General features: G+C 36.5%; 1 protein-coding gene across 1 annotated transcript in view; it reads right to left on the bottom strand.

Moving 5' to 3' along the window:
* LOC138696918 (uncharacterized) overlaps positions 1-26,312 on the bottom strand; it is a 135,603-nt gene that overhangs the window by 33,892 nt on the left and 75,399 nt on the right. The window contains exons 10-20 of the mRNA XM_069822409.1: positions 23,937-24,039; positions 21,468-21,646; positions 20,052-20,238; positions 18,628-18,969; positions 16,834-17,522; positions 15,778-15,979; positions 13,532-13,613; positions 11,762-11,907; positions 9,944-10,144; positions 6,441-6,729; positions 3,228-3,397 (exon numbers count right to left, since the gene is read on the bottom strand). Of these exons, the coding sequence (XP_069678510.1) occupies positions 3,228-3,397; positions 6,441-6,729; positions 9,944-10,144; positions 11,762-11,907; positions 13,532-13,613; positions 15,778-15,979; positions 16,834-17,522; positions 18,628-18,969; positions 20,052-20,238; positions 21,468-21,646; positions 23,937-24,039 (2,590 nt within the window). The remainder of the gene's footprint in view (positions 1-3,227; positions 3,398-6,440; positions 6,730-9,943; positions 10,145-11,761; positions 11,908-13,531; positions 13,614-15,777; positions 15,980-16,833; positions 17,523-18,627; positions 18,970-20,051; positions 20,239-21,467; positions 21,647-23,936; positions 24,040-26,312) is intronic.

Raw genomic sequence — 26,312 nt, 5'->3', positions numbered from 1 at the left:
TGCTTTGGGAAGGGGACGACCAAGATCTACAACTCCAGAAGTACAGGAGGAGATTCTGGAGGCTGTGAACATGACTCCTTCTATCAGCACACGAAGGGTAGCGTTGCAAGTCAATGTTCCTCATACGACTGTCTGGAGACTGTTGAAAGAGTATCAATTTTATCCTTATCATTTGCAACTTGTACAGGCCCTGTCACCAGCAGATTACCCTGCACGAGTTAGGTTCTATCAGTGGTTCTTGCAGCAGTGTGGTGTAAACCTGCTTTAGTATTATTTACAGATGAAGCACAGTTCACACGAGATGGCATAACAAATTTCCACAATCAGCATGTATGGGCGTATGAAAACCCACGTGCAACTGTTCCATCTCATCACCAGGTGCGGTTCTCCCTCAACATGTGGGCCGGTATCATTGGTGATCAATTAGTTGGACCCCATGTACTTGTAAACAGACTTACGGGGCAGGTGTACACAAACTTCTTGGAATACACCATACCTCATGTTTTAGAAGAAACTCCAATGATAAATCGTCAACACATTCACTTCTTGCATGATGGTGCTCCTGCACACTTCAGTCGTACAGCTTGCCTGTACTTGGATCGAAGGTTTCCTGATCGATGGATAGGTAGAGGTGGCCCAATTGCTTGGCCTCCACGCTCACCTGATCTGAACCCTCTCGATTTCTACTTGTGGGGCCATTTAAAATCATTGGTTTATTCGTCTCTGGTGCCTGATTTGGAATCCCTTCGGAATCGAATTGTAGCATGTTCTGAGGAGATACGCAATACTCCTGGAGTTTGGGATCGTGTTCGCAGGTCAATGAGACATCGATGTGAGGTCTGTATTCAAGCAGGAGGTGGACATTTTGAACATCTTCTGTAATTACATCGACCTGCGGGAAGAAAACGTTCCGGTGAATTTCAATGTTGTGAAGGCCATAACTCGGAAATGAAGCATTTCCGGACACATGTTGTAATGAACTATTTTGATTGTCTTCACGTGGGAAATACATACCTGAAATTATGCCTCGTATTTTTGAAACACTCTGTATATAGCCTCTATATATATATATATATATATATATATATATATATATATATATACAATGGACTGTATTTCCATATAAAATAAGTTACGATGTCACCACAGTCTATTATAAACAGTGACGAAGCTTGAGTTTTGAGGGTACTAGGAACAATAGACTGTGCTGGTACTATTTCGCATTGTCTGTAATGAGGCGATAGTAGTGATCCTAGTGGTCAGCAACTATCTATGGATGCATATTTACTACGTATTGAGCTTCGTGACTGTATATACTAGATTGTGATGTCACAAGTCACACTTCCCTGGGCTGACTTAGCCATATTGTTCATAGCGTCCTTCTCCAATTGACGCCAAGCTGGTAAGCATCATTTCCTGTTTAAAGCTTGTAGAAAGTTCTGGAAAGTCTATAGCAATGCTACATACGGTGTGGCGGCAAACACATGAACAAACTATATGCTTCCTAACTAGTGCTGCCACATGCAGCTAAATCACAAACTAACTACCGTAAAGTGGGGTGACTTTGAACGCTGAGGTGACTTTGAACAGTAATTTAGCGCCTTTCTAAATTAAATGCTGTATCATATTGCGAAAAAACTGAACTAGTTTATTGATAACTTAAACAGTTTTTTCGCAATTGAGTACAGCATTTAATTTAGAAAGGCGCTAAATTACTGTTCAAAGTCACCTCGGCGTTCAAAGCCACCCAACTTTACGGTAGGCCTACACATTACATCGAACACTTACTCTAATACTGACTCTTATGAAACTTCACAATTATAGTCACGTCGCTGTTATTTCCAGCGTGGCTCTGCCTCTTTGCTTACGTCCTAGTAAGAGTAGGTTCTATAAAGAGTAGGTACATATAATCGTTCGCCATTTTAGTTCTTTCATTGCCAGTTGCAGTTAGCAGACGACGCTATTTTCCGCACCGTTAAACATTATCACGTCGTAGCACCTATGATAATCGCATTGTAAATTTTAGGTTTCATAGATAAATATCTAAGGAAAGCATAGAAAAAATTCGAAATCAAAATGTTTTTTGGGAAGGGAGAAAAAATTACTAACTTCGAAGTGTCATGTTCAAAATAGTCATTGACACCTTCCAAAGTTATTCTATTTTTAACTTTAGATGGGAGTCAAAGCAAGAGAAATGTTTAGAAAGAATTACTTTTAAAAGTAATTCCTATTCGAAATCTGTACCGTACTAGTTTCCCAGTTACATATGCGCGGACCTCAGTTTGCAGAGTAACAACTTAAGTCTGTTAGAACTGTGGATTGTCATAGAAAGGCCGGCCCTTCGGCGGGGCAAGTGGGGCGGTCACCCCAGGCCCCGCGCTTTGTGGGACTCGCTGCCGGAAAAAAATTCAATCTGTCGATTACATTCTTGTTATAATATTTAATGTAAGAAACTTAAAAATAAATAGCTAAGTGAATGTTGAGATAGCTTTTGTATATCTAACGAAATCAATTGTTGACTATAACGTTAATGTATGTGGATCAAATGTTGCACTGTCTGTTGAAGGTTTAATTACCAGAGTATCTAGCTGCATGGCTCTAAGTCGATTGTTACATTTGATATTATTATTATTATTATTATTATTATTATTATTATTATTATTTTAAACAAATACACCTAAAAGAGCGCGGAATTAAAATTTGTACTGTTGTAAATTCTCGTCTAATTGCTGCAAATGGCAAGGAAAGAACGAAAATGGCGGACGATTATACCCAGTATCTATAGACCCTTAGGAGGTCCATAAGGAAATCAACAGCGAATGACAAGACGCACATGTTTAAATGTAGCCGACTTGCAACGTGATTGGCTGCCGGAAATAAGAGCGACGGGACTATAACAGTTACCGGTAACATTTTACTTTTATGGTCGCCCACTTAGACATAATGTTTCCGATGTAACTACGGTATTAAATTGTTTATATTAACTACTTAGTGTTTGCCATTGGAAATTAAACAAATATTTGTTTTTGTTCGCATAAAAAATGGGTTTGGACAGATGGCGGAAATGCTAGAAAATTTCAGATTATTTCAAAAGCTTAAAAGAAGAGCAGTGTGAACTCAACTGACTTTTATCAGACAGCAACACTATATTACTGTAATTGAAAAATAATCTATTACAAACTCTCTGATTTAAATTACATCACACACAACGAAATACCAGTACATACTTTACTCGACTCAGATGCCAACTGCAATCTCTGGGTTGCAAATGCTTCCACAGGCACCACTAGTGGAGCGATACTTTGTGCATGCAACAACTGCGTCACTGCCTCTGCAGCTGTTGCATCTAATATTACAGCTGCCATGATGTCCTTTGGTCTCGTTTGCATTTCTGTACCTGTGGTTGTAACAATTGAAAACTAAAAATCTCTGTCATTGTTCCTTAAGTTCACTTTAACACTTGATTAAAATATAACCTAAATTTAACAGAAGAAATACTGAAATCAGAAGTAAACACTGAAATAATGAAACAATTGTCTTTAGAGACAATTAATATTAGGTATCCTCCACAAAACTGGCTTCATTTATACTCTGACGGATCCTTGATCTCCAGAGAACAAGGTGCCGGTGCAGGTGTTACGTGCTGTCTCTTCTCACTTTATAGATCTCTTGGGTATGGAACAACAAGTTTTGATGGTGAAATCATTGCAATAAGTGAAAGTCTCAGGAATCTTCTATGCCATATCAATAAATTTAGGAATGCAGTTATATTGTCAGACTCCAAAGCAGCTATTCTATCAATAGTCTCTAAACACACACCTTCATCTCAAACAGCAGAAATAACTAAAATGCTCTCTCAATTAATATCACTCAATAAAAGAATTGTATTCCAATGGATACCATTCCATTGTGGAATCCTGGGAAACGAGAATGCGGATGCTTTAGCAAAGAAGGGCAGCACTGCTACTTACAGACCTGTTACTAAATCTACGTATTACTCTGTGAAAAGATTTATTAAATCTACATATTTAGACTTCAACAAACAAAATTTGATAACACAGTCACAAGGGAAAAAATGGAACTCTCTGCATCATAATCCACAGTTAATTCCCGATTTACCACGAAAATCGTCTGTAGCTGCATTTAGATTGGCAACAGGCCATGATTGTTTGGCCAAACACCTGCATAGAATTGGAATATATCAGTCCCCTAACTGCCCGTTGTGCAACTCAAACCAAGAAATGGATTCGGAACACCTCAAAATCTGTGCTTCAGTGGCTGGCCATGATAATATCTTTGAAAAATATTGGAGTGCAAGAGGTCAAATGACTTTATTGTCAAACCCCTGGCATTAGAAAACAACAACAACACTAGATTAAAACTTTCTATAGTTAAAAACGTTAAAAGTGTTACAATTACAAAAAAGGTAATGTACCTTTATGACAGACAGGTGTGATGTCATCTTCAGTATCCTTCGAACTAATCGAAGGATACTGTACTGAAAATGACACCACATCGTCTATCATAAAGGTACATTATCTTTTTTAAAACTGTAACACTTTTGACGTTTTAATTACAGAAAGTTTTGAAGTAAAAAAAAATATTTCTCTTCCCTCCCCCTCCATTCATTTACTTTGTATCCAGTTAACTGATCGCTAGAGTCAGTTTTTTTATATCAAGTTTAACGAGTCTGAGTGCTAGGGTAGATAATCTCCAGATATTATTCCACTAAATATCAACAATGTATCACACTCAGTCACAATGTATGAATATCTACAGCAATACAATACATTTACTTTGTATCCAGTTAACTGATCGCTAGAGTCAGTTTTTTTATATCAAGTTTAACGAGTCTGAGTGCTAGGGTAGATAATCTCCAGATATTATTCCACTAAATATCAACAATGTATCACACTCAGTCACAATGTATGAATATCTACAGCAATACAATTTTTGAGAAGGGATTAGTGTTTCTTTTTTGTTGGTTGTTTTGTGAAGCTGTATCAACTGCTGTGGATATCTAGCGTCTAAATGAAATGAAGGTGATAATTAGAGCTAGGATTTATATGTAGTATATCATATCATATCATATATCATATCATATCATATCATATCATAACATATATCATATCATATATCATATCATATCATATATCATACCATATCATATCATATATCACATCATATATCATACCATATCATATCATATCGCATCATATCATATCATATATCACATTATATCATATCATATATCACATCATATATCACATCATATATCACATCATATATCACATCACATATCATATCATATCATATCATACCATATATCATATCATATATCACATCATATCATATATATCATATCATATCATATATCACATCATATCATATATCATATCATATATCACATATCATATCATATCATATCATATCATATCATATCATATCATATCATATCATATCATATCATATCATATATCACATCATATCATATATCACATCATATATCATATCATATATCACATTATATCATATCATATCTTATCATATGAAGAGTTCGCGGGAAAAATGATGAATGTCACATTTCTGTTAAGAATTAGAATCTAATTGAGTCTATAACTGCAAGATGTAGTGCTGTTTCTATAGAAAATAAAGGAAAGGATTACTGTATTCGTGGTGATAATTCTTCTTTTTACCATTTTTCAAAAGAACAACATTAAATTTCGCAGAGATCTATTGAATTAGATAATGACATCAACCTTAAGAAAACTGTGACATTCATAGTTTTTTTTCATATCATATCATATCATATCATATCATATCATATCATATCATATCATATCATATATCATATCATATATCATATCATATCATATCATATCATATCATATCATATCATATCATATATCATATCATATATCATATCATATATCATATCATATATCATATCATATCATATCATATCATATCATATCATATCATATATCATATCATATCATATATCATATCATATCATATCATATCATATCATATATCATATCATATATCATATCATATATCATATCATATCATATCATATCATATCATATCATATCATATCATATCATATATCATATCATATATCATATCATATCATATCATATCATATATCATATCATATATCATATCATATATCATATCATATATCATATCATATCATATCATATCATATCATATCATACAATATGTAATTTTTCTTATATACTAACGATGCCATGAATGCTTGAAATTCATATGGCTAATAAAAATCAAATTAAATCAAATCAAATCAAACTACAGAACCACTCACTAGAAAACCTCAATGAAATATAAACTGAGTATGTGTGAACCGCAACTTGAATTCAGGTTGCTTAAAAAATGTGAAAGAGACCTTATTGTAAGTTATAATTTTCCATACATACCCACTGTCATTGCTCTGAGAGCTTCTTTAGGAAATGACAAGAAATTGTAGATAGAATTGTAAGCACGGGAAGGCCTGGAGCAGCTGTCGAACAGTATGAGACCCAAGTCGACTCCTGGCAGTATGGTAGCGTTGTAGTTGATCATGCTGAGGGCATAGTGCAGAGCTGCCAGGTGCAACAAAGTTGTGGGATGCAGTTTGCCACAGTTGAAGTGTCCAATTCCTTGCTGGTGGACAGGAGCAACTCCAAGCAGCGACAACTTGCTGTTGTTCGAATTTGTGGTGCCGATCTATTCCAATAGGAAACATAATTACTCATAAATTTACTGTCTGAAGAGTGTTACAATGTGTTATAATAATGGATAAAAAAAATACAGTGAAACTTTTCAAAGGCAGACACCTACAGTTTAGTAACCTTCAAGATGAATTACTTCGTTTAAATTAAATGTTATTGAAATCTATATAAAACAGATACAAAATTTCTAGTTATACATATAGATGAATGTATGAAATCGAACAGCCACATTAAATCGTTAATATCAAAACTTAGTTTCATTTGTTTTAAATTAAATCATCAAAAGAATACCTATTTGTTATCTAAGTTACTATGAATTTCTATATTTTTTCTAAATTTCCCAATTAGTCATAATACACAGCAGAAAGTCAATTTACATATTAGATTCTGCAGAACAAATTTTTATAAACAAAATATGTTAAATATGGAAAATAAAATTTATAACGTTTGACCAGCCTCATGGTCAGTGGTCAGAGCTTCTGGCTATAGTTCATGAGGTCCCGGGTTCGATTCCCAGTTAGAGCACAGGAATTTTTCCTTAAAGGGAATTATTCCTGTGTTCGTCCATGGTCTGGAATTTAGGCTAAGTTTATATTTAAGACCTCTCCTGGCACCACATTATCATAATCATCCTATCACATCATCGGGGTAATGTAACTCCGCCTTCCAGGCGCCCCAACCTCAGAAGTGGGTTACAATTAAGCCACGGCCAGGAGAGAAGACCAGAAATGTCGAAAAGGCAACCTGGTGGCATTGGATATAACGAATTACCATCAAGCATGAAGGAAACAAAAAGCAAACAAAATCATTTCTACTGAACATTGTTGACTAGATACGAGGCCTGTCTAAAAAGTATCCGACCTTTAGCCAGAAAAAATATTTCAAATACCTGACGGGGTTGGGACCCTAATCCCCTTCAAAGTAGGCCCCTTGTGCTTGCACACACTTAGCCCACCGATCCTTCCACTGCCGGAAACACCTCTGGAAGTCTTCTTTTGGAATGATGTTCAGCTCCGTCGTCGCGTTCTTATCTACTCTCAAAACGGGATCCTTTCAGTGGTTTCTTCAATTTTGGAAACAACCAGAAGTCGCAAGGAGCCAGGTCTGGAGAGTAGGGAGTTTGGCGAACGGTTGTAATTCCATGTTTGGCCAAGAAAGTGTGGATCAATTGGGATGAATGTGCGGGGGTGTTGTCGTGATGCAAGTGCCAGTTGTTCGCCGTCCACATGTCTGGTCTTTTGCGCCGAACTGCATCACGGAGTCGCCGGAGAACATCGTGATAGTACTCCTTTGTCACAGTTTGTCCTTCCGGTGCGTATTCGTGATGCACAATTCCACGGACATCAAAGAAAACAGTCAGCATCACCTTGATTTTGCTTCGCACCTGCCACGCTTTCTTCGGCCTTGGAGACTCAGGATGCTTCCATTGCGACGACTGTCTTTTTGTTTCTGGGTCGTACCCGTACACCCATGACTCATCTCCAGAAACCCAGGATCAGTGTTGGCAGTGTCTAGAAGGTCCTGTGCAACGTCACGACGGAGGTCTTTTTGTTCCGGGGACAACAACTTGGGCACGAATTTCGCAGCCACTCGGTTCATGTTCAAATCATCACGCAAAATTGCATGTGCCGAATCTTTACTCACTCCAACCTCTTCGGCAATCTCCCGCACGGTCAAACGAAGATCTGCCATCACCAAATTTCGCACCCTCTCAACAACAGCTGCACTCCGAGCAGTTTGGTGCCTGCCACAACGCTGCTCACGCTCCGCTGATGTGCGGCCATCTTTGAATCGGTTGAACCACTCCTTAATTTGTGTTACACCCATCGCATCTTCCCCAAATACCTGTTGAATCTTACGAATTGTTTGACTTTGAGAATCACCAAGCTTTTGACAAAATTTGATGCAGTATCTTTGCTCAATTCGTTCAGTCATCTTGCGAGAAAACTAAATCCGACAAACACTTAGAACAGCACCTTACTTGGCGACCACCAGCCAGTGACTGGCACAAGCGAATGCGGTGAAAAAATTCAAGCATGCGCATTACGGTTCCTCCTTCCACCATGCACAGTGGCGCCGCCTTAGAATCACTACTTTGCGCGGGAAAATTAAAGGTCGGATACTTTTTAGACAGGCCTCGTACATATCACACTAATCAGACTTCAGATGCATACAAACAAGTGTTCTTCCTCTGATACATATCATCAAGTGAAATGTATTGCTCTTACTGAAATGTGTGGTATATGAATACTGTAATTTATAATTAAGCCTAATAATTATTTTCGCAAATTTATTTAACGTTTATTTGTTAGGATACTATATAACTACTGCTAATAATTGTATGAATAATGTTTTCTTTTTTAGTACGTTATTTTACGAAACTATCAACATCTCAGGTTATTTAGCGTCTGAATGAGATGAAGATGATAATGCCAGTGAAATGAATCTGGGGTCCAGCATCGATAGTTATCCAGTATTTGCTCATATTGGGTTGAGGGAAAACCCCGAAGAAAACCTCAACCAAGTAACTTGCACTGATTGAGATTCGAACCCGGACCACTTGGTTTCGCGGCCAGATACGCTAACTGTTACTCCACAGGTGTGGACCTTGGATGAATAAGAGAAAATCTATTTATCGAACTAATAAAGACTACATTCCAACCAAAGCACACGAAGTGCTCTGTTGGCTCGTGTTTTCCAGCCAGCATTCTTGGGAACACCAGTACCTATCTTTCGACTTTCTGGCAGCAAGGTAATTATTGGCTGTGGGGGAAAAAAAACCTCACTGTATTCAATGTAATACTCGTATAGTATCTTGTAAAATATTATTTGTGGGCGAATGTGCAATGAGAAAGTCTGCTTTCTTGAAAACATACACTAGAAATTACCCATCAAAAACCAAAAAAAACAGCACTGGCATAGCTCAGTCGTCTAAGGTGCTTCTGCCAATCCAGAGTTGCGCTTGGACACGGGTTTGACTCCCGCTTGGGCTGATTACCTGGTTGGGTACCCCCCCCCCCCGAGGTTTTTCCCAACTGTAAGACGAATGTCGGGTAATCTATGGCGAATCCTCGGCCTCGTCTCGTCAAATACCATCTTGCTATCACCAATCCCATCAACACTGAATAACCTAATAGTTTATACAGCGTCGTTATATAACTAATTTTTAAAAAGTAAAAAAAAAGAAAAAAACAATCAAAATGACTGACCTCAATGACATGCGGTATTCCACTAGCTGACCCATAACTGCCCTGGCACTGAGAGTGAGACTCCTGCAAAGAGATCTCTGTTCGATTACTTCTCACATATGACTTCATCTTTTCAAGGTCAAGTTGAACTTTTCCAGAAGTGCTGATATGACCCACAGAAACAGGTATGGCTTTATTTCCAGCAAGATGCACATTCAACACCTGTAACAAATAATTAGGGTACCTATAATAATTACTTAACATCACAATGTAACTACATACTGCAGAAGGCTTACATTTGATAGGCTACAGTAAGCATTATGGGACGGTTGCATATGAATCCATATTTATAAGAGACAGATGCAATGTGTGCATTGATGACTCGAGCTATATACTGGTACATGTAATCAACAATCCAAAAACTTATTATCATCATTTAATAGTTCCCCCAAAAATCTTATTTTATTCCGTGGATTTCTTTACTACACTAGCTAAGGACTAAGCTACAAACAGAATTCACTAAAAAAACATTTGGTCCATTTTTAATCTTGCGTACACTACTTTTAACACTTGAATATAAGTAATTGATTAACTAGCGGACTTACTCGTATTAATTATGTAAGTATGTGCGGCTTACAGCTGTTTCGGTGGCTTCATCACACCATCCTCAGAGCCTACTAGATCTCGGCATCATCTCGAACTTCTCTACCTGTTGTGTGGGTGCATTTGATTGTTAAAAAATGTTGAAAAGTGGAGTCAAATAGTGTGTATGTACTGAAATTGATCTGTGTGTTGAGAATTTGATCGGGGTGTGTTTTAGTGTGTTTGTATATTTCGTATTGTTCTAGTGTGTTGAGTTTTTGGTTCTTGGGTTGTATGTGTAGGATTTTCATGTCCGCATTTATGTTATTGTATGTATGGTTAGCATTGGTTATGTGATCGGCGTATGTAGATGTATTGTGTCCTCTGGTTATTGCTTTAATGTGTTCTTTGTAGCGTGTTTGGAATGATCTGCCTGTCAGTCCAAACTCACATGTAATAGTTGCGACAAGTTCTACATTGGACGCTACAAAGAACACATTAAAGCAATAACCAGAGGACACAATACATCTACATATGCCGATCACATAACCAATGCTAACCATACATACAATAACATAAATGCGGACATGGAAATCCTACACATACAACCCAAGAACCAAAAACTCAACACACTAGAACAATACGAAATATACAAACACACTAAAACACACCCTGATCAAATTCTCAACACACAGATCAATTTCAGTACATACACACTATTTGACTCCACTTTTCAACAATCAAACACACCCACACAACAGGCAGAGAAGTACGAGATGACGCCGAGATCCAGTAGGCTCTGAGGATGGTGTGATGAAGCACCGAAACAGCTGTAAGCCGCACAGACTTACATAATTAACACGAGCAAGTCCGCTAGTTAATCAATTACGTAAAAGAATGATTCACTAGCATTATGAAGCAAGATCATGCATTATCCTAGTAAATTATGTTCATTGTTGTGAGTTCAACATTCTTACTTCTCAAACATTTCTTTTTACCTTCGTTAGTAGGTATGTCTATGTGTTATTTTACAGAATGGTTCAGGTCCTTAACCTCTTTGAAGCATAGGAGATATTATGTAACAAAATTCTGAAGATGATTCGAGAACATATTCATGGAATGATAAACCAGAATTTATTGTAAATCTCTACTCATAATCGTATTTCAGAAAGTCGGTTGTAACATTTGAAAGCAGTTACTATTGCAGTAGATAAGGATGAACTTTCAGCCAATATCATAACAACTTTTTCTCTTTACCTCAATGTCAGCATGTGAATTTTCTCCAGCACTAGAGAATGCTACAGCATTGAGACCAACGCCAACAAACGCCATGTGCGGTGCTACTTCAAATAATCGTCTGCGTACTCGAGAAATATCCTTCATTGCTTTGCATACACTTCCATCTGAAATATCCACGTGAATGGAGATGTTAGAACACTTTATTTACAAATTATATACGATTAGTTTTACAAGCTTCTAATTTGAAATCTTTTATCTTCAAATTTCGACAAAGAAAAAGAGGGAAGGGAATATCAGAATGAGAGTGAAGAAGGCAGATAGAAAAATAGAGAGGGAAACGAAAGGGGAAGAGAGTTAAGATGAAGGTAACGGTGAACTTCTACGAAATATGCGGCATCATACAGTAAGATCTATAATAGCAACTGCCTTAAAGAACAAAGGTTATTCAGTATATGAAGAAGTATACGGCATATCCAGTGAGGGCAGTAATCGAAGAATCGACATAATTGCATTTAAATCTCCTTCTCTTGAAGGTTACATCATAGACCCTACTGTGAGATTCGAATTGCACGAACACCAGCCAGAAAAAGTACACGAGGAAAAAAGGAATATATTATATGAACCTTCCATCAGTTTTTATAAGGACAAATACCATCTGGAATCCATCGTCATTACGGGACTAATGATAGGAGCCCGTGGGACCATACCCCGGTTCCTAGTCGACTTCTGTAAATCTTTTGGCCTGCATAAAAGTATTTTAAGAGATCTAATAATTGCAACACTCAAAGGCTCAATAGCTATTTTCAGGCATCATACACATGGACCATGACTAATTCGCATCTCCTTGACGTTACTTCGTTTAATATCATGTGTTTCAATATAATTCAAATTGTTATTTTTCACTCTAACAACAATGTATCACTAAGCCTCAAGGAATTTACTCTATTGTATCATGGTACTCTTTGTCGATGGCAACCTGTAGTGGTTACAGGAAGAAATTAAATTAAAATTAAATATAAGAGAGTCAGAAACTGAGAGGTATAGAATGAGAGAGGGAGAGAGGGAGAGAGAGAGAGAGAGACGGAGAAAGATAGTAGAGAATGTATCAAATGGAAAAAAGAAAGAGTCGTATCTACGTAAATGGAACTCTGTAACTTAAGGAGTGAAATTTCTATTTTCTACATCTTTTAAGCTAAAGACTTAATTTTTGTACACGGCATTCTCTTGTTATTAGTGTTAGGTCCTCCAAATTTCATTAGTTTCTTTTGACTTTCTTTTGTTAATATCAGTACACTTTAATTAAGAATGAAATGACCAATAGTAGTACCATAGCTTCCTCAATTGCAACTTTAGTGAACATATCTACTACAACACATCAGGAGTGTCTGTACAGTATGTTCTACAAAGGAAGCTCCTTAATATATATATATATGCTGATTGTATGATGAATATAATTTTGTACCAAAAAAGAAAAATGCTTACGGTATTTCAAATAACGCTGAAAGTAATTCTTTAAAACTACCGGCAAGAATTCCAACCACTAGCGTAAAATAAAAATCTTGAATGTGTATCCGATCATATGATTAACAATTCAAGTAATTTCAGAGATCTTTGGAAGTACCTGTTTGAAATTAAACTAAATTCTATTGTGTTACCAGTACACAGAACTTAACTTCCTACAGTACTTTTATACATACAGAAATTATCTTGGAATTACTACAACCAAAATAATATCCAACGAAAACTAAATATAACCATTAAAATAAGCATTAATGAGAATAATATTACCTGGGCAAAGTTCTCTTCTGACAGTCCCTAAAGCATGTGAAATTGCAAGGACAGAATTTATTGTATTTACCACCAAGGGATTCTGAAAATGAAACACGAAACAATATATATATTTTATCTTTCAAAATACAAATATAGTAAAAGTCTAATACAATGCAGATGTTGTAAAAGTACCGGTACATCATGTGGAATATCTGAAAGTAACCTGTATAGTAACGAACAATGGGACAGGAAGACAGTGAAAAAGATTTCAATATAGTAATGAATTACCGTACTATAATAACCAGTATGTAATTTTATGCCATCAAACACACACAAAACTTAACAATTAATACCGTCACTACAATGAAACATAAAAGTATTATGTACGGTATTGGTATCTTACATTTATAAATGAAGAGTCCACTGCAAGAATGATGGATGTCATTTGAAATACATTTTGCAGGAGAAGCAATTGAAATGCTTAGCGCTCAAAGCTTAACTGTGATTTTCCGATCATTACTGGACAATGACTATCAGTGCTAATGCCATATAACTCTCTATATACATTCTACTGGGTGTTCAGTTCAAAATGTGTCTTGGCTCGCTGTATGCCGTCATGTGGCTAGTTGATGAGCCTAGAGAATTCAATCTTCCTACACTTCCGCAGCTCAGGTGTATAATCTAAGAAGCAGAGAAGATGGCTAGCAAGTACGGCGTTCATTCTGAAGAGTACGTACCGATACGTACGATAACGCCGGTAGTGGCAGGAATGTGAACTGTTTGGAAATACGTACTGTCGGGATATGGGGAGAGGGTTAAGACGATTACTTACGTATTTGTTGACATTAACTTCGACGGTCAACATGGACACGGAGCATTTGATTTGTGTTGTGGAATGTTACCGTACGCAACCGATGATAACAAATACCCTGCGTACGACTTGCCGGCGCAAAACACAGTTCGAAAGAGGTTATGGTAGCACACAGACCGTACAGATCGCCATCTGTTGCTACGACATTCAAGTTATACTGTACACGTTTTCAAGTTCAGATTGAAGAATGCCTTAAGTAATAGGCAACTTCTCTAACATATCAGCTGAAACTCGCTTCAAATCGGTGACCCAACAACAGTGACGTCATGACACACTTTGAAATGAACACCCAGTATATGTCTTAAGCTATGCATTGACAGTCTTGGTTTATTTTCGACAAGAAAGTGACATCCATCATTCTTGCAGCGCACTCTTCAAATACTAATACTGATTTATTGTATGGTAAGCCCGTATGGATCACCAGAAATGGACGAATTGCATCACAATGTGGGACCCGAGAGAAGGACGACGGCACGTGGGACGACAAAAAACCAGATGGGCGGACTACTTCAGAACCAGAGCGGGAAGTCAATGGTCGAGAGTGGCACGAGACAGAGAAGTATGGAGGCAGCTGGCACCAAACATGAATCAACAAGCACCAGATAGGACAGAAAGCCAACGACAGTGAGTGTAATTCGTGTGAAGTGATATGAGGAAGTGTGGGAGATGAGTATGGTAGAAATGATCGAAGAGGGAAGTCAGGAACAGTGAAACGAAGAAATATCAGTAACATGACCAAGCTCCCAAGGACTCGCTCACCTTAGGCGTCTACTTATGAGCAATTCCCTGTGACAACAGGAGCCCTTGCCCTTACGGGATGTGTACGGGCTAAATTTATTATTATTATTATTATTATTATTATTATTATTATTATTATTATTATTATTATTATTATTATTATTATTATGTCTATAAATGAGAGGTAGTGTGGAAGCAGCACTAACTCATGGATTTTTATTTATGGGGACATTTAAAGGACACGTGTATTTAAGGACTATTGAGAACATTGAAATTCTTTGCCAGCATGTTGAAAAAGGATGTCAGCAGATACAATGGGCACCTGGAATATGGGAGACAGTAAGACAGTCCATGATATAGCGCCTTAGAAGCCTGTGTTAGAACCTATGGTGGTCATTTTGACCACAATCTGTAGAATTATGCATGAACTTCGTAAACAAATACCGGCATGTAAAAATAAAGTTATAATAAGCAAACATGTATGAATGAAAAGAACCTGTAATTAAAAACAAAGCAAAATTGACTATATCTACATTAACTTTCTTGCTTGTTCTTAGCTCCTCTATTCAATCCCCAAAGGTTTCCCTTATATTAGTTAACACCTTTCATTATGACTACATATTTCATTGTTATGAAATCTATAATGTTGTCTTACATGCATAAACTGGTAACTATGAAGATCGCGGAACAGGTCACTGTGGCAAGTAGCACCTCTGCAATGGAAGACACTGGACCAGAATTCAGAGAACCATGGATTCCATGAATTGGAACTCAGACTTAGGCTGCGAAAATGGTCCTCGAATTCAGGAACTTTACCAGCTTTGGGCTGCAGAACTATGGCTCCCGAAGACTCTGCACTGCAGACAATTAATTTATACAATACAATTATTCTACATTTACACATGCCGGTACTATACAAACTACTTGATTTTACGTTATGGATGATAAATATCGAACCTACATTGCTTTATGGTATATATTTGTAATGTAATCATATTACAAAGCGGAAGACTAATTTATGATTGTACACAAGAATTTCATATACCGGTAGTGTTATTAATTATAATCATAAATATTAGTGAAATAATGGAGTTTATCCAAATTCTTGATTAATGGTTCAGCCATTATTATTTTTATTGTGTGTTGTATTTATATCTTGTGCGAGATCGTGCGTATTTGCTTGTTTTCCGCACAGAACCAATACGCAGTAAGTGTAAAATACCACATTCAGTATTCCTAACATAACACACGAGGGACATATTAATTGCTACTTTGCGCTGTATTTTACAGAATTTTTACTTTAAACCTCATTACCCAATTTTGACTTACACCACTTCTGCTCTGAACGGCTCATATGATAAAATTTAATTAAGATTACACAGTAGATTTACGGTCCATTAAAATGGTGCATGACATATCTGAACCGATTCGGAGATTCAAAATATGTACACAGATACAGATATCAACACTGACATTAAACTCAAAAGACTAGAAGAAAAAGCAGAACACAAAAAACCTTTTTGGATGCTAAAATAATTGGACCAAGGAAACAATTACGCTCATTTGACGATGTCCAAAATGACATAAAGGAAATTGGGGTTAAAAGATGGAGATTGAAAGGGCAGGATCGGTTTGATTGGAAGAATGTCATTAGGGAGGCCAAGGTTATACTGAAAGAATTATAGTGTCATAAAAGAAGAAGATTAAGTACCTGTAATCTATGCTTTCTTCTGAACCAAACATGATCCATGTGAAGTCTCCAGGTTTGATTTGTCCTTCTTCCTCTAACGACTTCACTACTCTAAATATAAGCTTCATTCTTTCGTGTGGCAACATAAGGACAACGATTCTACTGCCATCTGTCTTCTGTGCCCGAAGCATCCTGAGACACTTCCTTATCAGAGAAGTGACGTTAAGTGACGCGAGAGGAATTGGAATCCCTGAAGTGAGTTCCAGCTGTATGGACGAGGCAGCATGTTTCTCCACGTATCTGAACATGTCCTCGTACTCCACCCCGTCCTGGTGATACATCACAGAGAAGCAGTTCCACTGCAGATGATGCAGCAAGGCAAGGATGGAGGCCGCACGGACAGCATTGGAAGGCGCAAGCTGTAGTGGATACGGGGAGTATTTCTTGCGCTGAGCTGGTGGCCCCCCGGCCTGAGGAGCCAGAACTGCCACTCCGAGGTGGCCCACAGCATCGGTTACGGACCCAGCCAGTTCCGTGTCTCCCCCCGCCAAAAGAGCAACGATGTTAATGTCTGTGTTATTCAGTCCGTCGAATATATTGCTTTCTTGGCGGTTTAGGAAGTTGGAAACATCTCTCGATGTTTTAACAATACTACCGCAAGTGTCTAATGCAATTGCAGCTAATGAGAGGTGAGAGTTGTTGCGGTTCACCTGAAACATGATTATGTTAAGATCTATTAATGGAGTGCTGTAAATATAAAAAACATTTCTCAGTATGTTTCTTCAATACCAGAACTTACAAAACAGAGAAGGAACATAAATCACAATTTAAGTAACTTTTTGAAAATATGACATAATGAATATTTATTTATTAATTTCTTTCTTTATTTGTTCATTTCTTCATTCATTCATTGCTTTATTCATTCATTCCTTCTCTCACTTACTCACTCACTCACTCACCGATTTATTTAACTATTTATTTATTTATACATTTTTATACATTCATTCATTCATTCATTCATTGACCTCTTCAAGTGATATCTCTATCCAATGCTTTTGCTTCAGTAAAGTCTCATTTTACAAACCTGTGGATCAGCAATTGGCTCTCTTCTGACAAAGGAAAAATTTTACAGTCTGTACAAAAGAAACCAAATGACCTGGAAATGTACAAAAACTTGCCCAGACATGTTCAAACAATTTTAACAAGAGCCAGAACAGGTCACATTGTCACTCAATTGTACCTACACCGATTTCACATTTTTGATAATCCTAGTTGTCTGTGGTATAATAATCATGATGAAGATCTGGAACACAGTCTTCCATAAACCACAAAAGAAATTAAAATCATTAGTATCAGTTGCAGAAGACACAGCCCTGCAGTATACATTGATTACACCCCACCTCTGGCTACTAGCAACAGGCATCTACAATGAACACCGATCAAAATATCCCTCATTTCTCGTGAAAAACAACAACTGAATATACTACAGTGGACTATAGTAGACTTTATGTTGTCAGCAAACAGCTGGATACATTAAGAAGATTGATAAAAGAGGATTATTTTAATATTAAAAGTAAAGTTCATATTTCTTTTAGTACTATTCAATTATTTTTTTAACCTTAATTTCCCCCCCCTGCCCCCCCCCCAAATGATGCCTTTTATTTTGAATAAATGAATGAGTAGCATGTTTCTAAAAGCTACTATTGGTTTGAACACAATATTACATAAAATTCAGGAAACTGTAACAATTATGCATACAGCAAAATGTTTTCAATTACACGCATACGTAAAACTATAAAAATATATGTAGTTTACCTGATCAATAGCCCATAAAAATGCTTCTAGTTGCTCTATGCCTTGTTTGCTCACTTCTCCTCCGCACTCCAGGGGATTCCTGGATGCTTCATGCACACTGAGAGTTGCAGCTATGTACAACACCACGTCCTGCCGTGCTTCTAGCTCTGCATTCTGCTTCGGCTTCATCATGGTGACCCAGTCTGTGAGCGAAACACTGTCGTACCGTCTTCTGCAGCGAGGGCAGTTGCTATGGGCGCTGCACTGAGATGACAGCGATGTCACTTGTACCTCATCTCCAGAATCACGATAGGCCAGCACGTTTTCCAGACTTCTCAAATCATTATCTACGAACTGTCCAACCTAGAATGTAAAAAAGAGGATTAAGATGATTTCCGTTTGTCTCCATTCAAGTTCCTGTAATTTGAAATGAGTTCAAGTTTAAATTGCTAAACTAAAATCAGGTTTCAAAAATAGCGATAAACTACAAAAATAAAAATAAAAAGTTAATCAAATGTTAAGTTATTTACTACACTGTGCTAATACTGAACTATGTTGGTATTTTATCTTAATTTACTAGTTTCGATATGGTGTGCATCATCTTCTGAATTCTAGTCTTTATTGCCTCGTTTCTTCATTCTTGATTACACTTTTAGCACTTGATTTGAATTCAGAAAATGATGTACATCACATCGAAACTATACTGTGTTCCATAATATCTGACAGGCGACATAAATATTGCCGGCAGAGGAAGGGAGAAGGATAATTGCTATTCAAACAATGGTAGTGAACTTGGAACTTGACAGCAACATTGGGGACTGAACATATGACCTGAGATTTGTAATGTAGTGAGTTCAGGCTGAATTGGAACTTGATAAATGACGAATTGAAGGACACACAGCTTTTTTCTACAACATGAATTTCATTTGAAACTTCAAAAACCAAATCGGAAAATAAAGTACCCAAATTTGGAAAATTTTAGTACCAGAAATTTAAAAAATAGCGTTAGGAATTTAATTTTTAAAGAATATATATTGATTTAATATGTATATGTATTTGTATGATTTAAACTGTTAAAAATGAAATTGTATTTTTAAAGATAATTTATTCCTATAATCTTTTTTCTTGACCCACTTCGTGTCAAATAATTATCTTTGTTGGTGTTAAGTATGTGTTTAGATAACTCCCTGAGCACGAGTTTTTACTCCTTCAGGGAAGAAATAAGATTGCATTTTTGTACATGTTATTTTACTAACAAACAATATATATATCAATATAAAACACGATATGACCATCGATAATTTACACAAAAGACACAATTTGAAATATTCTGATATCACTTTAAAAAATGAACATAATACTGTTGCCTGTCTAAATAGGCATTTGATTAAACTTGAAATTTCAAATCAATGGACAATAAAATTAAAATTTTAATAAAAACTTACTCTCTCAAAATAAATATCTCCCAGAGAGCGACTTCTACTTCGAAAATTACGTCTGAAGTTCAAGATTTCTACTGGAACATTTCCCATTCCTGAGTTTGTAAATCGGAAGTCTTCGCTAGCTGATCCATCTGCTCTCTTGGCACTGGTCTGTCTTAGTTCCCGATTCAGTGCTTGCTGTATATCCAATCTGAATATAAAACAACATTTGTTACCAAATATTATCTTAACGGAGTCAGGTAAAAGGGCTATCTCACAAAAAATTTTTTTTTTCAGAAACAGCTATAATTAAATTTTAGCACATTATTATTAGTTACTTTATATGAAAGAATATAAACATAATTGTCAAAAAACATATCTTCACATTTTGTAATTGAATTTTAACTAATTACACTAATTACAGCTAAAAAAGTCACATTTAAAAAGTGAGGGTTAAGCCCTTTTACCTAAATACCATTGATAAGCATTACTAGAAAATAAATTCAAAGAATAAATGTAAAATAAATCTATTTCAATTTTAAAAATTAAGATAAATTCTTCAAATTTAAAATAACGGTTTTAAAACTTAAACGAGAATGAAATAAAATTACCGGTATGTAACTCTTGGCGAAAAAGGGTTCAATTTGAAAACAAGTAAAAAATGAATTGACATTTATAAAAATTAAATTATTCTTTATTTTATTATAATGGTTACACTTACTAACTTCCACCATTTCCTTTTCCCTATAGAGCTTGCTCCTATTTCCCACCTTTATACCTTCCGCTTGCCTACACTACCCAACAGAATGCTTACACGAGATATTTCTGACCAATTCATCGACCAGCAACTCTCCACATAACTACAGGGCCTCTGATCTATTGGGGAATAGAGTGAGTTGCACTTCAATAGCCTTGTTCTTATAATTTACAAATATCGATCAGAACTACTTACTATATTTAATTCGTACCAAAAGGAGGGTGTTTAGAGAAATCCAAAAATTATTTGCTCATTTCGTAGAATCAACGATAAATAACAAAGCATTTTAATAAACTGCAACTATTTGCAGACTGTACTTTATCCATTTTGAAACTTGCATACACTACTTTTAACGCCTGAATATAAGTAATTGAATAACTAGCGGACTTACTCGTGTTAATTATGTAAGTCTGTGCGGCTTACAGCTGTTTCAGTGCTTCATCACACCATCCTCAGAGCCTACTAGATCTCGGCTTTTCAACATTTTTCAACAATCAAACGCACCCACACAACAGGCAGAGAAGTTCGAGATTACGCCGAGATCTAGTAGGCTCTGAGGATGGTGTGATGAAGCACCAAAACAGCTGTAAGCCGCACAGACTTACATAATTAACACGAGTAAGTCCGCTAGTTAATCAATAACTGTACTTTATGTAAGTATGCAAGATTTCTTACAACATTACCTAGTATACATGTTCAAGCAGCTAGCATCCGGTTCTATCATGGAACTGTTCCCACAAAGATGAGAGAACATAGCAGCAAGTGCAGCACCCACAGAATAAACTGCCTGCACCGTGTTGAAATCCACATGACTGCCCATTTCCAGAAGTAGCTTGCACTCTGGTGCGTTACACATTACACCCTGAAAGCATATACATATTAGTAGGTAGCAAGGACGGATGCAAGGGGGGGGGGAATTCAGTGGCGTATACTGGTTAAAGGGTTTGGGCTACCGCTGACCCTATTATTACACAAAATATATCTAAAAATTACTTTAATTTTAATTACTATGGTAAAACTAATAATACAAAATTATTACATTATGTTATATTATAAACTTTTTCTTTTGTAATTTCCTTGGGCTACCGCCGGTAGCCCGCAAAATACGCCCCTGGGGGGATTAAGAGGATATATCCCCTTCCGAAATTTTGAGAAAAATACGAAACAAGAAACAAAAATAATATTAATTTTAATTCGTGAATGTACATAGGAATTAGAGAGCTTTCCACGTAAATTCTCTTTGCTAAAGTGTTAAATTCCAAGAACTGCAGGAAGACAAACACAGCGTTCTTACTTCAAGACAGAGAGTCATGAAGAGTATTTTAGGCTTTTAATTTTCCTTCTCTTCTTAGACTATTTCATTAGTCAGCTCAAGGACAGGTTTTTAAATCATAAGGGAATCCTAAAGCCCATACAAACTTTCCTGCCTAAAAACATAGTGCGAGCATCAGATGAAGATTTAGAAACTGCTGTTGAGGCTATAGTAAATCAGTGGCCCAATGATGTTGATGCATCACCAGAGTCTTTCTTCAATGAATTGAAGATGTGGAGAAGAAATTTCCTTGATCAGAAATATCTTCACCTAATACCTACTGATTTTATATCATCTTTGAACAGGTGCAATAAAATTATTTTTCCCTGCACTCACAAGGCGCTGAAACTTTTCTGCACGTTGCCTGTAACTACAGCAACACCAGAACGGTCGTTCTCAACTTTGCGGTATTTGAAGACTTACTTGAGGAGCACGATGGGAGCAGACAGATTAAATGGACTGGCCTTGATGTATATACATAAAAATGTAGAAGTAAAAGCTCATGAAGTACTGGATGAAATGTCTAAGAAGCCTCATAGCCTTCTTCTGTAAATGTCATTCTGTCATTGTTTTTGTATTGCAGTCATTGTAAATGTTAAAATTAAAAAATTATGGTTTATTTAACAACGCTCGCAATTGCCGAGGTTACATCAGCATCGATGGTGTGCCGGAATTTTTTTTCCCTCAGGACTTCTTTTCATGCCAGTAAATCGACTGATATGAGGCCTGAGCTGGATTGGGGATAGAACCCGCAACTTCGGGCACAGAAGGCTATACCGACTACACTACTCAGGCCAATTTGTAAACGTTTGTGATCCGGAAACAAATTGTGAGTATATAAACTTATTTCTCATTACTCCATTTTTACTACCTCCTCAAATCCCTCCCCGAAAAAAAATCCTGTGTCTCCCCCCCCCCCCTGGTAGGTAGTACAACTAAATTTTCTTCCATGCATTATAAAATACATATAAAATATATGTCAAATCAATTATTCATCCAATGTTGTGAAGTATTGATAACATCACCCAAAAACTATCCCGATAAATTAAATTAATTTCAAAATCAGGCCCTAAGATTAAATTATTGGAGCAGTAAAAACAACTTCAAACGTTGCTATGCAGATTCTTAAAACTATTTTAACATAATTGAAGAATTGAAAGAAAAAGCACTACTACAGCCTGAAAAATTAATTAGATTGCCATAAACTAGAAATATTACATGACAAGCAGAACTTCACTTAAACAACTTCCTAACAACAAGCGAAACAATCACTATAGCCTATCACATATCCGAAGCTGTGAAATCTATCTTTTTCCATATGAATGTAATACTCTTTCGTCTTTAACATAAGAATTTCTCCATTGTGAGAGAATGAATAAACAATTTTATTCTCTTTAAAATATAAATATGTTAGGGATCCTCGAGTGGCTGTCTAAAAGTCTTGTATGAAACATGAGCGAAACTAGTACCGGTATTTCAAGCACTCATCGTGTTGTCCGCCTGCCATCGGGTCGGTGGATAATCTTTACTTCTTGTGCTTAAAACGCTATAATTTCGTAACTTGTTGCATAAATATTTCAAATCTACTTTACAATATTACGGAATGTAATTAACTTTTTTTCATAATTTATTTTTTGCTCTAAAACTTCCTCACAATTATGGTAATAACTGTCATGAAAATTGCACGCGATAGAATTGTTACTTCTCACTCCCCAACAAATTAAGCTGTTGTGCCACTGCCTGAATAAGTCAACATTGTGTTCTCACCATTTAAAATCAATAATTATAATGTGGTCTATGCAATTACATGCCTTACTCTTATTGATTTCTAATAACTTACTTCTTGGTAATACTTGAGAAGCCAGGGATTCTTATTCTCCTTTGCACTGTGGTGAGCTTGTTGCAGGTGATGTTGAAACTCCTGAATGGGTCGATGATGAGGCCTGAGGAAGCAATGTGATTTGTTATATTTTCTGTTTTCTCCGATATATAGAATAGGTGAAGCAACTAAGAGGTGAAAGAGGAGCTTGAGGGGAATAAAGATAAGTGTATCGTCGAGGACATGATAAAAGCACTTAATTTGAGAACAAAAAGGTTAATAACGTTTGTCTCAATTAGATGCGAATACTATTGGATGTTTTTCCCCTATATACATGCCAACAAATGTGGTACCGATTAGGTGACGCTCCAACACAATTTACATGCCAGGGACGTCACTGGATACATCACAATTTTCCAGTGTGCTGGATTGGAAGAGGAGGTCTTTTGTCATGACCAGCATGATCTCCAGATTTCTATTTATAATAAAGAACATTTTACCATTATGTCAGTGGAAATATAGTTAGTTCTTGAGGAAGAGAAATATCCATGTCTTTACAATTTCAATTTGGCGGAATATTCACGAAAAGACATTACAGAAAAGGCGTGGGAAGAAGTTGCTAAAAAAAACAGGAATCTCAGGTAACTTTTCTTTACTAATACAATAAAATATTAATGAATCAATCATCTAGTGTCAATTCTCGTGTTGCTACAAACAACCTACCAGGGTGCGAATTAATGGGGGGATGGGTGGGATTTCCCCCCTGTTGGAAAGTTATCCCTCTCTGATAAATTCATATTAATATCCCTGCCAGGGATAACTTCTATCCCCTCTCACAAAATATAATTGTTTTAATATGAGTATACTTTATAAAGTACAGTTCAAAGTAAGCAAAGAAAATAATATTGATGTATTATCGCTGGCAAGCTGACAACAATCAATAACTTAAGAATTACATATCTTAGCTTAAGCCTGCTCATGGATATAACTATTATTATAATCAAGATGCAAGACAAGCAACTCAGTGCGACCAAGTGTTGAGCCGTATCGAATGAGGATAATAATTTTATGTGTAATGTTCTCTATCTAGGATTCTATCCTCCCCTCATCAGAAATCTTAATTCGCACCCTGCAACCTACTGTACAGTTGATATTCCTTTCAATGTACGGATGTACTCAGTATCATTTCCTTTTCCTTCGTAACCTTAAACACATATAGAACGCAATAACGCAATAATCTTCTTCATTACTAGATGACATGTCCTTTAGAAAGTTCAATAACTACTGAGAATTTAGAAAATGTGCAGTGGAGTGATGCAGAGAAAAATACATGTATGCCACAGACATGCCTTACCGTGAGGCAGTCCAGTGCGGTACAACATCGTTCAAACAAATGTTGCACCACTGCCGCACCGACCCATCAGGGAGGGCCCTAGCTCTCGTCACAGAGAGACTCTGCACACTGTATAATTGTGTGCAACTTGACGTCATCTGAAAAATGAGCCGATTCGTAATGGTTTACAGAATATTATTACTTGCGTTCACATCATCCAACAGCAACAACATATTTTATTTTAACAAAATTACGAGTGTGCTATAGCACAATAGCACATTAACTGTCTTACTAATAAAAACTCTATATACAGACGTTTAACTGTCTTATACTTATACAATGAGTAGCTCATTTATACGTCGTGTGTAAATTCCTTACTAATAATCACTACATACGTCGTGTATAACAGTATGACTGTTACACAGCTACGTCATAGTTTCGTCATTACTTCGTTACGAAAGGTAATAGAATATCTGAGGTTATCTATTGCATCCGGTAGAGTGCTCTACTGTGGAGTGTGAAATATCGATAGTACAACTAGCTCTAATCGATTACCACACTATATTTTGGCCAAAGAGTACAAGCTACAGCAATATTATTCTACTTATTCTGTGCTCTTTGGTGTGTTCTTCTGTGGTTACAAGGCATCCATCATCATAATATGACAGTCGATACGAACAGCTGTTAGAGGGGCGGCCATTTTTTTCTCTGTATACAACGCTTAAACAAGGGGTTTCGTATATATAACTACTGCAAAGCAATTCCCATTGTATAGTTACAGCCTGTTTATACGTCCATAGCTTATTCACGGTTTATTAGTAACGTTTTCTGTCTCAACGCTGCATAAGTCTCGTATATAAACTATACACGGTTTATTAGTAAGACCATAAGACGAGCTGCCCCAGGATAAACATTATATACAGAATGGAGTGAGATGGACCGTGTGGAAAACCAAAGGACATCTGGAATGTTACATACAAAAGTGACAGAGCAACTGAAGTTGAGGCAGGATTGAATCTTACACTATGTCTCAAATTACTCTTAAGCATAGACATATTCTTACT

The sequence above is a fragment of the Periplaneta americana genome, chromosome 3 (genome assembly GCF_040183065.1).
Source record: "Periplaneta americana isolate PAMFEO1 chromosome 3, P.americana_PAMFEO1_priV1, whole genome shotgun sequence".
In the NCBI taxonomy this organism is placed as follows: Eukaryota; Metazoa; Arthropoda; class Insecta; order Blattodea; family Blattidae; genus Periplaneta; species Periplaneta americana.
The sequence above is the reverse complement of the archived record's forward strand: the minus strand, read 5'-3'. Positions and strand labels throughout refer to the sequence as shown.